This window comes from Cynoglossus semilaevis, chromosome 17 (assembly GCF_000523025.1).
Source record: "Cynoglossus semilaevis isolate Cse_v1.0 chromosome 17, Cse_v1.0, whole genome shotgun sequence".
NCBI classification, from domain to species: Eukaryota; Metazoa; Chordata; class Actinopteri; order Pleuronectiformes; family Cynoglossidae; genus Cynoglossus; species Cynoglossus semilaevis.
The window spans coordinates 16,187,287-16,199,078 of record NC_024323.1 but is presented as its reverse complement, the minus strand read 5'-3'; the positions used below and the strand labels follow the sequence as shown (position 1 = coordinate 16,199,078).

The following is an 11,792-nucleotide window of genomic DNA, read 5'->3' as shown; positions in this document are numbered from 1 at the left end:
AGAAGAAAAACAAATCTCATCTGACGGTGAAAGATTGTGAAAAGTTGCAGATTTCTGTCTCACTGTGTCAAGATTTTTTAAGTTTTAACAGATTTTCTATAACTAAGCAGGGAAAGTCCTGCAGAAACGAAACCAAGACTCGAAATATGAAATGAGGTGATGAAGACTTTACATGAATGTTAACGATTAACGGCATTTATTGGTCGTTCTGAGCAGCACACAGAGGTCCACAGAAGACAGCTGTGAGGGATGAACACACTCTGTGTTCGGTTCAGCCCCGCCCCTGGGTCTGAGTTTACAGAAATTGTAGCCAATCACAAACGCAGTCAGTCGCAGATTCCATCGAATCAGATTCGTCGTCTTTGCTCAGTGGAGGTTCCACACGGGATTCCATTTGCGCTCCTGCGGAAACCAGGGGGCTGTGAGCTGCCCCTTCCCTCAGCTGTGAAGAAGCAGACGGTACGTTCTAATTGTGTACATGTTGTCACCGTGTTCGTGAACAGAACCACGGCTAACGTGAAGTCACGGAGGGCTAATCTGATAGCAACTACTGCTAACATGTTATCGTGATGCATTTGCTTTGCAGGCGCATCTATTCGCCTTTGTTCGCTAAGCTAATCTGCTAATTGCTAACTGGCTGCTCTTTCAATTGAAATCGAAATGTTTTCGTTAGATAACAACATTTTGATTCATTTGACTTGTGTGTTTTTCTCAGTGTATCAGTCGTTTAAATGTATCTGGCTTTATTTACAGTGGGAGTGGTTAACTAGCGGTCGCCTCTCTTTGCTTTGCACCACAATAAAATGGCGTCTGTTTTTAAATTCTCCTAATGGAGCCTTTGGGTCAGTGTTCCGAAATCGTTAACCCCAGGTTCGTCAAACGTCTCTGCCCGTCCTGCGGGTTTGTCCGGCTGTGTGTGTTGATGAGGCGGAACCGTAAGCGTTTGTTCTATTTCTGTGTGCGTTGGTCTCTGTCTGGGTCTCACGCTCCACTGAGTCATTGATTCATTGATTCATTGGTGTCAACAGTTGTGAGGTCCGTCCGGTTCGTTTCGCCTGCGGCCGGAACCATCGTCTGTTCCATGCATTGTCCTGAGTTGTCATGGAGTAGAGGGCAGTGGGCGTGTCTTAAATAGTACCTATAGAACGGCAGTAGCTGAATGTAGGTGAAGTATCGTCTGACTCCACTGGGTGGTTCATGTCCTTAGAGTTTATAAACAGTCTTTGAATAGTAGTTAAAACGTCACCTGTGTCACATGACTGCAGTGATGCAACTACTGTAGGTTGTTTACATCAACGATGACCATCCGTCCTTTAATTCTGTGAGGATGTTGTTGTGGAGCTGGTGTTCAATAACTGTAGATTACTGTGATTGAGAACTGATTGTGATTGTACTCAGTTTTCTGGTGATCAGTCGTACTCGACGTTTATCTGTGATGTTTGTTAGATCTCAAGGCCAGGTCAGACCCCCGTTCCATAACGTTCTCCAGGGGAACCAACTCTCCACAGTACCACCTTCACTTTGTTAGTCTGGATAAAGTTACAGTTCATGTTTTGTCAGACACCCAACCCCGTTCTGTGTGTGTGTCATACACACTGTACTGCCGAAACTTTCTGTTCCAAACGTTTTTCTTTTTCCTTGTTCATTAAATGTGACACCCTGCTGTGAACAGAGTCAAACTAACCAACCCAATACGACGTCGTCTTTTGTCCGATGGCATGTGATGTGGTGCAGGGACACTGGTTTACTCAGCTGTGGACTGTTTTGATTTAGTTGGCCAGAAATGTTATCTGTTTGCTGTTGAGTCCTTGGTTCCTGCATCATTTTTTAAAAAATTTTGTTTTGATATCGACTTTGTCACGGCTGTGGATGGTCACAGAGAGACGTCATCTTTATCTTGTTTTAATCTTTGTCTGTGATTTGTGTGACCGTAGGAGAGCAACGTTCTCATCTCCTCCAAAGACCTCCTCACTAGTGAACCTCGCAGCAATGGTAATTATTTCTTTTAGTTCTCTGTTCATTCTTCTTTATAAGGTTTTAGTGTCAGAGAAGACGCTGACTGTCCTGGCAGTTGATACAGACCTACATGTCTCACCTCTTTATTGAGCCTGGATCCTGCCGGTCTGACACTCCTTCTAATGAGCTGTGACTGTTGAGACACTCAGTGTGTGATCACAGTCTGTTCAACACCTCCTTAATCACTGAGCCTATAAGGAGACAAGTATGAATGTGAAAGTAAGCCTTTTAATTTGAAACTTTAGATCTGGAAGCAGCTAGAACACTGAAGAATGTTAAATAGGTTTGACTCCCGTCGGTGTTGAACCGGTCTTGGTCGGACCTGTCTCTCCCGTCCTGACACCTCTTTCCTGTCTAGCCTCCACCGATGCGTCACCGCTCCATGCGTGTTTTCATGAACGACGACCGCCATGTCATGGCCAAACACTCCACCATCTACCCCACTCAAGAGGAGCTGGAAAGTGTACAGAACATGGTATCCTGCACGGAGCGCGCCCTGAAGGCCGTCTCTGATTGGCTAGATAAGCAAGAGAAGGAGACGACGAAACCTGACCCGGATGGTACAGAGGCTGACAAGGAAAAGTGAGAAAATGACTTTTCTTGAAGTTATATTTTGACTATTTTCTCCTGAAACCTCGTTTGTTTTTTGTTTTTTTGTAGTGAGCAGAGAGACCACGCTGCTCGCTCTCTGCGGGGTGTCATGAGAGTCGGCCTGGTCGCCAAGGGACTTCTCTTGAAGGGGGACTTGGACCTAGAACTGGTCCTTCTCTGTAAGGACAAGCCCACCGTCGGTCTGCTGAAGAAAGTGTCTGAAAACCTTGAAATGCAGCTCAAGGTGAGAAAAAAAACTTTTTTTTAGAGGGGAGTAGAAGAGACAACGATACAAAATTCTTCTTTTTCTGTTTCTTAGTTTTTTTTTTGTAGCTCTTGTCATCAATTAATTTAATCATTATATTAAAGTGCATAAAGTACTGAAGATCTCCACAGTGTGATGGCTTTGGCTGATCGTTGAAGGTCAGATTAAATCTGGTTTCTGGTTTTTAGTTTCCACTTCTTTTAATCCAATTATGACCCCGTGTTCCACTGAAAGACGAGGTGCTTTCATCTTCTGGATTCAGATTCACTGGAGTCTGAGTCATTCCGTCTTGGCAGATCAGTACAGCGAGTGCTCACCACCAGATGACTTTCCTATCTAACATCAGAGTCATTTACTCCTAAGGCGATTATGAAAAATTCATTTTTTAAAAATGTTATTAATATTTTGTGTCATCTGTCACATGAAAGAGAATCTAAAATCCCAGCATTCCCTGAAGGAACTCCACTGAGCTCTAATGAAAAGTCATTCCCTGGAGCTGCCAAGAGCTTGTCATGATTTCAGCCAATCCATCAAGGATGGAGGAAATCCTGTCAACTTCATCTACACCCGTGACGTCGTACCGACGGCCAGTCTGTGAACTCTGGGACGACTTCATGTCACAGGGATGAAAACTATGACAACAGCAGCAGGAGTTTTAGGTTTATACTTCACTGCTGCAAATTTACCTTTAGTTTGTATTTATGTTTATGTTTTTTCACTAGTTATAGTTTTATATATATATATGTTTAGCCATACCTCAAATTAGTTACTCATGATCTTACAAGTTGTGTACTTTGTACTGTGTACTGCGGTTGCCAAGCAACGACATTCTGTTGCCAGACTCACTGTTTTCTGTGTTTCTGTGCGAAGACAATGAAGAAAGTGATTGACACTCAGACAGTCCAGGTGTAGTTTTACACTCGGACAGTCCAGGTGTAGTTTTACACTCGGACAGTCCAGGTGTAGTTTGACAGTCCAGGTGTAGTTTGGACAGTCCAGGTGTAGTTTTACACTCGGACAGTCCAGGTGTAGTTTCACAGGATGGACCGTCCAAACACGTCCTGGGAGAACTGATCGTCTGATTCTAGGAAACCTTTTAAAGTACCGTGACAACATGAACCCAGTGGAACTGTTTTTTTTTTCTAGATCCAAACTTTATTATTGGGTTCTAAACCCGTCTCCATTTACCTGCTGTAAAATAATCTGCAGATTAACCTGCTGGGTCTTGACTCACTGAGACGTAGAGAGGAATATAGTGAATCTTCCTGAAGGTTTATCTCTTAAGCTCTCAGTTTTCAGACCTGTCATAGTACATTTGGTCTCTCACTGCAAGTATTGACACGAGGACTGACTCTACTGCAGTACTTTTCTACATGACAGCTCTCGGTACAAACCCAAACTCCTCCTCCGTGCTGTGGTGTTGCCCACTGAAACTGGAGCTGCGTGTTTTTATGATGACTAAAGAGTGAGCTCCTCAGCTGTGGACGATGACCTCGTCTTCTCTTCCTTCACAGCTGATCGTAGAGGACAAATACGTGGTAACGCAGAACATCCGGGAAGCCAGTATCGTCATCCAGAACACCAGTGAGCCCCCCCTCACTCTCACCATAAACCTGACCTCCCCATTGGTTCGTGAGGAGATTGAGAAGGCCGCAGCTGGAGGTAAGCGCTGTCACCTGGACCTCGTGGGCTCAGATCGCCCCCCCACCCCGACCCCCCGTAGGGAGGCCCGGTAGGCAACCAGACTAGTGATATTGTTTATTGGGCCGTCAATGGAGCTGGGGGGTCGAGAACTGCAGTGTCATGTGATGAAGGTGCTGTGGTTAGAGCTGCCCCCTCACTCTCAGAGTTCCATGGAATGTAGTTGTACATTGTTGATGGCCCAATATACAGTAGGGGGCAGTAGTGGAGCCACTGCTGAAGAGGTGGCTTTTCCTCCTTTAATGATTGATTTCACAAATGAAATGAAGGCTTACTGAGAATATGACAAAGGAGAGAGAGAGAGAGAGAGAGACCACTGTGTTTGCATGTGTTTTATCATTGATGATGAACGGTTTGCATTGCAGCAAAATGAGTAGCAGAAGTGTGTGGAGAAATTGTCTTTGGTTTGTGACCCATCAGTGGGGATGGGAACCCAGGCTCCAAAGAACCGTGATCTGATTGGTCCACCATCGGTTCACTAGGAGCGTTTCCATGATGAAAGACTTTAAGACACGCACGTTTCCTAGAATTTGGAACTTGTACAGTGACTTTAAACGTCTTAAACATCCCTGGTTACATTAGGACGTCATAAACTGGTCACGTCCTGTCCTGTCCTGTCCTCACCGTCTGTCACCGTAGGCTGACGTCCACCTCCTGTAAAGACGGTTAATGAACTCTAAGATCATCCACCTGGACATTTACACTCAGGTGTGTATTTATGTGGACCTATCATCAGACGGATGTTTGATTCCTGATCCCGTATCAATATCACCTCAGTCATTGATCAGTTATTGATTTTTTTTTTCTCCCCAATTCCCAGTCCAATATTCCTGGCGTTGGTTCAATTTATTTTTCTTTTTTTTTTCTCCGGTGATTCCAAACGTAGATCCCTCTGTTCCAGAGTTAGTATCGTGTCAGAATTGATCCAAACAAACAGAATCGATCGATCGATCATACTGGTAATAGAATCATCAAATTTTTATCAGTTCCCATCCCCACCATCAGTGGGCCGATGACAGTCTCTGAATTTCCTCGTCAGGGTTAGAGATAATGACAAGGAGAACCCCTTCCCCCCCCCCCATTTGTAGTTAGGTTAGTTCCTCCTGTAGTTTCTGACAGATTTTAGCTCATCTTCATCTTCATGATGATATATTTTTATGTCAGTATTTTCCCTCAATCTGGAGTTCAGGCCTTGACCTTATCTGTGACCCTGCAGTCACTGGCGCCCTCTTTGGGTCGTTCTTTGAAGCCATCAGTTTTGCTGCAGTGTGGACCTGTTTTGATACTCACATTTTGTGCATCTGATAACTTCTGCCTGTGGTTCCAATTCTGATTCTCTCTGTCAAGCCTTCTAGTTTGTCAATTTTTAGGGATGCTGGACCTTTGACCAACTGGCCGCTCTCTGTCTCGGAAGGGGCAAAGTGCAGTGCAACCAGAATAGGGACGAAGGGGAGGGGGTCTGCCTCCTTTTAACACCTGAGAAAAAGCACACTTTCTTACAAAGAGCTGTCCATTGAGTGAAAGCAGCCAGAGAGAGAACCTCCCTCTAAACACCACCCAGTATTTAGTCAATATTTAGTCAATATTTAGTCACCATCCTTGACCTGGACATAAAGTCGTAATCATTTGACTTTGTGTCGTCCTGCTGGGCTTGAAGTTTAAAAACTGTGTGCTGGACCATGCAGTGGTCAATGTTGACTCGGGAGGTTGAGACTTTTTGACGGTTCTCCAATGGAGAGGTGCCCCCTCCCCCCCTCCCTGCTGCCTGTGGTTTTGGGAAGGCTGCCTGTGTTCCCCCTGGCCGGCTGACAGAACTCCCCTTGGTCAAACTGTACCTTGTCTTCTTATTCCACCTGCCAATAGAAACGCTTTCAGTCATCGATCCTGCGGATGTTCTGGACAGGCAGAAATGCCTGACTGCCTTGGCGTCTCTCCGCCACGCTAAGTGGTTCCAGGTTTGGATCTTGTCTTTATTTGTCTCTAAAACAATGTAGTTTTGAGTTTGGTTCGATGCTGAATGTTCTCTCTTCATTTGATTTGAAGCCTTCATGTGTTTTTGTTTCTTTTTTTTCTTTTTTTTACCTTGAATATTCAAACATTTCTTTTCTTAAGGTCCCATCGTCATTACAGCAACGTAGAGTTGCTTTGCTGACATAGAGATTATTTCCCACTGCAGTGCTACCTTTACTGTATCTGCTTCTCCATGAGCGCCCCCTGCAGCTGTTTAACAGACAGGCAGATAGATCAGGGACTAACACACACACACACACGTACACACACGTACAAGTGTCCAGGTGCAATATTCCTTTGTCTTTTTTTAAAGAGATAAAAACCGTGACCTTGGGGTCAACCATGTTTGATTATGTCATAGTTCAGTGGCCTGTGTCGTGCTCCACCCCCGCCCCACCATTTGTCCCACCTTTGTTCGTGGTGAGTGCAGCCTCAACTTTCCCTCCTCTGACTGTTTTGTCTCCGTCTCTGCCACAAAAACAAGAGGAATATTGCACCTGGATTCATGTGTTTTTTTTTGTTTTGTTTTTTTTTAACTTCCACTGAGTCGACCGCTGTCTCCATCAGAAAGTTTAAGGTGATCTGATTGGCTGTTTCCCATCGATCGTGTTCTGTGTGAAAACTTCACCTTCAAATAACGTTGCGACTTAACTGTAACTATTTGTGGAGCTGAATTAATATTAGATGATGATGATGATGATGATGATGTAGTGACGTCAGAGAGGGTCATCAGTCATTACTGTCTACGTCTCCTCTGAGCTGTGGTAGTCTGTGTGGCTTCATTGTTTTTCATTTACCTGGGTGTTTGCTTTGCTTTTTGACCCCCTCACACACACACACACACTCACACTCACACACAGACTTCCTGTTACACTGAGAGTCACGGGTCGTCCTCATGCCCCCCCCCCCCCCCCCCTCCTCCCTTGCTTGTGTCTGCAGGCCAGAGCCAACGGACTCCGCTCCTGTGTTATTGTCATCCGGATCCTGAGGGACCTGTGTTGTCGTGTTCCGACGTGGGCTCCTCTCCGCGGTTGGGTGAGTTCATTGCGCCGACCACAGGCTCTGCCAGAGAGTTCAGTTGTAGAAAATCCAAGTGAAGTTGTTACTGTGGACGTTCTCTGAGCCAGAACACAGAGAAACACATGAATTAATGAAAGTAAAATGTGATTTTGTTTTTCTTGGTTGGCATCAGAAAAATCCAAATGTTGTTCTTTTGAGGGTGATTTCTTTGATCACTTCTTTTCTTCAATAATTCTGCTTCCAAAAACATTTTTCAAATTAACTTTGACATATTTGTTTGGATTAAATCTTTTCATTTTCTGAGAAGCACGCCACCACCGTGCACTGGTCGGAATCACAGAGATACCATCGAACACCGTGACCTAGAATCTCTCCGTGTTGGCAGCCAAGTTTAAAAATAGCATCCTTGAACAAAGTGTCCGTCTCTCCTGCTGCGTAGCCCCTGGAGCTGATCTGTGAGAAGGCCATCGGTACCGGGAACAGGCCCATGGGGGCCGGAGAGGCTCTGCGCAGAGTTCTGGAGTGTCTGGCGTCAGGGATCCTCATGGCAGGTACGGACGGAATCTGCTGTCAGGTTCAGGTTCTGAAAGTGTCTCCCCTCACGAGTCCATGACTGTCGGTTGTTGCAGATGGTGCTGGGGTCTCTGATCCATGTGAGAAGGAGCCCACCGATGCTATTGGTCACCTGGACCAGCAGCAGAGAGAAGATATCACAGCGAGTGCACAAGTGAGGAGGATAAGAGAGTGTGTGTGTGTGTGTGTGTGTCTCTGGTCAGTGAAACACTGTTGTCACCGTTGTGTCTACAGCATGCCTTACGACTGTCAGCATTTGGACAGCTTCACAAAGTGCTTGGAATGGACCCCCTCCCCTCAAAGATGCCCAAGAAACCTCCAAACAAGTCCCCCATGGATTACACTGGTGAGGTCACGGCCCAGGTCACGGCCCAGGTCACGGCCCAGGTCACGGCCCAGGTCGTCGTTTAACTGTGGTCACCACCTCCATTTTCACGTCTGTGCCTTTGTGTCTGTTGCAGTTCAAATCCCACCCAGCACAGCCTACGCCCCCCCAATGAAGAGGCCCATCGAGGAGGAGGAGGGGCCAGATGACAAGAGTCCTAACAAGAAGAAGAAGAAGTTGCAGAAGAAATGTAAGTCATAAAAACCTAAAAATCATGACGATGAAACGTTAACCCTTTAAAGACGAAGTCTGTTTGTGAATAAGACGACGGTGGATTTTTAAAATAAATTATTCAAAATATATTAATAATGATTCATTTCAAAATTTTTCAAACATTTTTTTTTCAAAGATTTTAACCAAAATTTTTGAAATCAATGATTTGCTGTAGCAAGTCCTGAAAAAAGGGACAAAGCTGAAAGAAAAAGAAGATCCACTAGGTGGTAGTGAAAGCCCATTTGTGGTGATACCAGTGTCTGGTTCATTCATTCATGTCATGTCATGTGTTTTGACCAGCCACTGACGAGAAGGCGGAGCCTCCACAGTCTATGAACGCCCTGATGAGACTCAACCAGCTGAAGCCGGGCCTCCAGTATAAACTGGTCTGTCAGACCGGACCCGTCCATGTCCCCGTCTTTACAATGTCTGTGGAGGTGGACGGGAAAACCTTTGTGGCCTCTGGCCCGTCCAAACGCACCGCCAAGCTGCACGTGGCCGTGAAGGTGGGTTCAGTCGACCGCGGTGTCAAACATGGTCTGTGGTGTCAAACATGGTCCTACGACGTGTGTGTGTGTGTGTGTGCTGTCATTTCAGGTCCTGCAGGACATGGGTCTGCCTACAGGTGTGGAGATAAAGACGGAGGTCAAGTCAGAACCAGAGGAGACCAGTGTTACCCCAGAGGAGGAGAAACCGGTTGTTCTTCCTGCAGAAACGACCACAGCTGCCAAACCAGAGGACAGTCCAGACACCAGCGGCGCTGCAGAGGTACAGAACAAGGACCAGGTGAAGGTGTTGGGGTTTGTTTGTTTTTTATCCACTGATGTTGATAACAACATTTCCCTGATGGTTTCCGTCTCTGCTCTCAGACCGCTCGTCAGCAGGGACCAATACTGACCAAAAATGGCAAGAACCCTGTCATGGAGCTGAATGAAAAGCGCCGTGGCCTCAAGTACGAGCTGATCTCAGAGACCGGCGGGAGCCACGACAAGCGCTTTGTCATGGAGGTGGAGATCGACGGGCAGAAGTTTCAGGGGACGGGGTCCAATAAGAAGGTGGCCAAGGCCTTCGCTGCTCTGGCTGCTCTGGAGCAGCTGTTCCCTGAAGGCTCTGTGGTGGAGGCTGCGAAGAAGAAGAAGGGACCGCCCATGGTACGTACCACGGGTGTTTGACCAAGTGCTGTATCAGGCTGCCACACAGGAGGCGCTGTTTGACCATTCTGAGGAAATCTTTTTGTTGTTGTTGTTGTTGTTCAGCACACAGTCATTTTCAGTATCATGGGCCCCCCCATGCACGAAGATACAGGTCTGCCCAGGGGCAGAGGGCGAGGAGGCCGAGGGCGTGGACGAGGGCGAGGCTACAACAATGGAGGAGGTTACGCTCAAGCAGGTGAATGAAACATTTGATGTTTAGTCAGTCAGTCAGTCAGTCAGTCAGTCAGTCAGTCAGTCAGTCAGTCCCCGTGATCACCACAGTGACCTCATGTGGTTCGTCTGGTCTCTGCACTTCAGGTGGATTTGGGACGTACGGCTACGCCACGCACAACAGCTCGAATTCATTATACAGTGAGTATTCTCTTGACCTTTGACCTCTCCTGCTGTCAGTGTTGCCTTCAGGAGCTCAGTTACACTGAGGTGTGAGCCTCCTGGTCTCAGGGTGCTGCGTCTGCCTGGGGGGGGTGCATGTTGGGATGTTCACGGTGCAGTCATTTTACATTTCTCTGCTTTAAGCCACAGGATTGTTCATGTTCTTTTGACGACCCCCCCCCCCCTCCTTTTGAGAATCTTTTTGCGTCTTTGTGGCAGCCTGTTCTGAGGACTGGCCGACCTGAGAGTGACAGGAGCAGAGAAATCTAAAACCTACCCCCAACAGTTGACTTTGACAAGATCTGACCATCAGTCCGACTGTCGATTGGTGGCAGAGATAAATCCAAATCTAATTTTGATATTCTTCCCCTCTCTGCTCTGTCTCACTCTGTAGGTGACTTTGTCTCAGACTCCTATGGCAGCCACGAGTTTGGGAACATTGATGTTCCTCTGTCCTAGAAATTGAGAAACAAAAAAAACAGTCTTGTAGAAAAGGAGTATAAAATGGATGAAATCCTCAGTAGTGTTGCAGCAGCAGCATCGTGAACTCCCTCCGTCCGCCACAAGTCTGCCACACTGGGGGAACAGTGACGTCCTCGACACCACCCGTCCTGCCAGTCTGCTTGTCACGTTCTGAACCTCCAGAGACCATGTGACCCGTGTGCATGTTAACATCATTCAACTTCTGTTTGTTTAACTTGCTGTGGATGTTACTAAACACCTGGACCCCCCAGGACCGAGTCTGGATGAAGTGAAAAAAAAAAACTGGGGGGGGGGGGCAGACAATAATGAGGGCAGTAGCAGCTCAGTCTTTGCCCCTCACCCACCCCCGTCTCCCAGAGCCCCCACTCTGTCTCTGTTTCCAGCTGTTATTGTTACTGTACTATGACAAATAAAGTGTGTCAACCTGCTGAGGGGGGGTCAGAGGGGGGGCACTGGGTGACAGTAGGGCTGAGTGTTGGCAAGAATCTGGTGATACGACGTGTATCGCGATACGGGGCAACAGTACAATATATTGTGTACTAAATAATATATTTATTTGCCCCCCCCCCAGTGTACCTTTAGTCCAGTACTTCTCGATGAACCAAAACCAGGAATGTATTTCCATACATTCCTACATCCCATAATTACAGGGTGTTGAGTTGAGTTCATCTGTGAAGTCGGCTTTGTGTTGGAGGTGCTGATGGCAGATGTCTCCTCATCCACAGCACTGTTCTGGTCAGTGTTGTGGTCTGTGGTGACATCATCATGATGTCATCAGTCTCATGTTAATGTAACGAGCCTCACACTGTTCCCAACGACAGAAGTTGGACTGAACTACACACACACACACACACCTGCAAATATATAAATATATAAAACAGCCGTCAGGGGAGGGGCTCTGGCTGAGCTGCAGCCGCTGCTTAAAAAACTAGCTGAAACTGTAGCGTTA

General features: G+C 46.6%; 1 protein-coding gene across 4 annotated transcripts in view; it reads left to right on the top strand.

Annotated features, from left to right (window-relative positions):
• Positions 1–322: 322 nt before the first annotated feature.
• Positions 323–11,792, top strand: part of ilf3b (interleukin enhancer binding factor 3b) — a 13,484-nt gene continuing 2,014 nt past the window's right edge. Inside the window, exons 1-17 of one of the 4 annotated variants that reach the window (XM_025064187.1) lie at positions 323–459; positions 1,935–1,992; positions 2,375–2,598; positions 2,677–2,851; positions 4,387–4,534; positions 6,437–6,528; positions 7,523–7,618; positions 8,043–8,154; positions 8,233–8,330; positions 8,411–8,522; positions 8,638–8,751; positions 9,075–9,280; positions 9,372–9,542; positions 9,644–9,925; positions 10,031–10,163; positions 10,286–10,339; positions 10,755–11,401. In XM_025064187.1, the coding sequence (XP_024919955.1) occupies positions 1,990–1,992; positions 2,375–2,598; positions 2,677–2,851; positions 4,387–4,534; positions 6,437–6,528; positions 7,523–7,618; positions 8,043–8,154; positions 8,233–8,330; positions 8,411–8,522; positions 8,638–8,751; positions 9,075–9,280; positions 9,372–9,542; positions 9,644–9,925; positions 10,031–10,163; positions 10,286–10,339; positions 10,755–10,819 (2,085 nt within the window). In that variant the 5' untranslated portion in view covers positions 323–459; positions 1,935–1,989 and the 3' untranslated portion in view covers positions 10,820–11,401. Of the gene's footprint in view, positions 460–1,934; positions 1,993–2,374; positions 2,599–2,676; positions 2,852–4,386; positions 4,535–6,436; positions 6,529–7,522; positions 7,619–8,042; positions 8,155–8,232; positions 8,331–8,410; positions 8,523–8,637; positions 8,752–9,074; positions 9,281–9,371; positions 9,561–9,643; positions 9,926–10,030; positions 10,164–10,285; positions 10,340–10,754; positions 11,402–11,792 lie in introns of those variants that run through there. The other 3 variants (XM_025064186.1, XM_025064185.1, XM_008330686.3) reach the window with 3 other exon arrangements.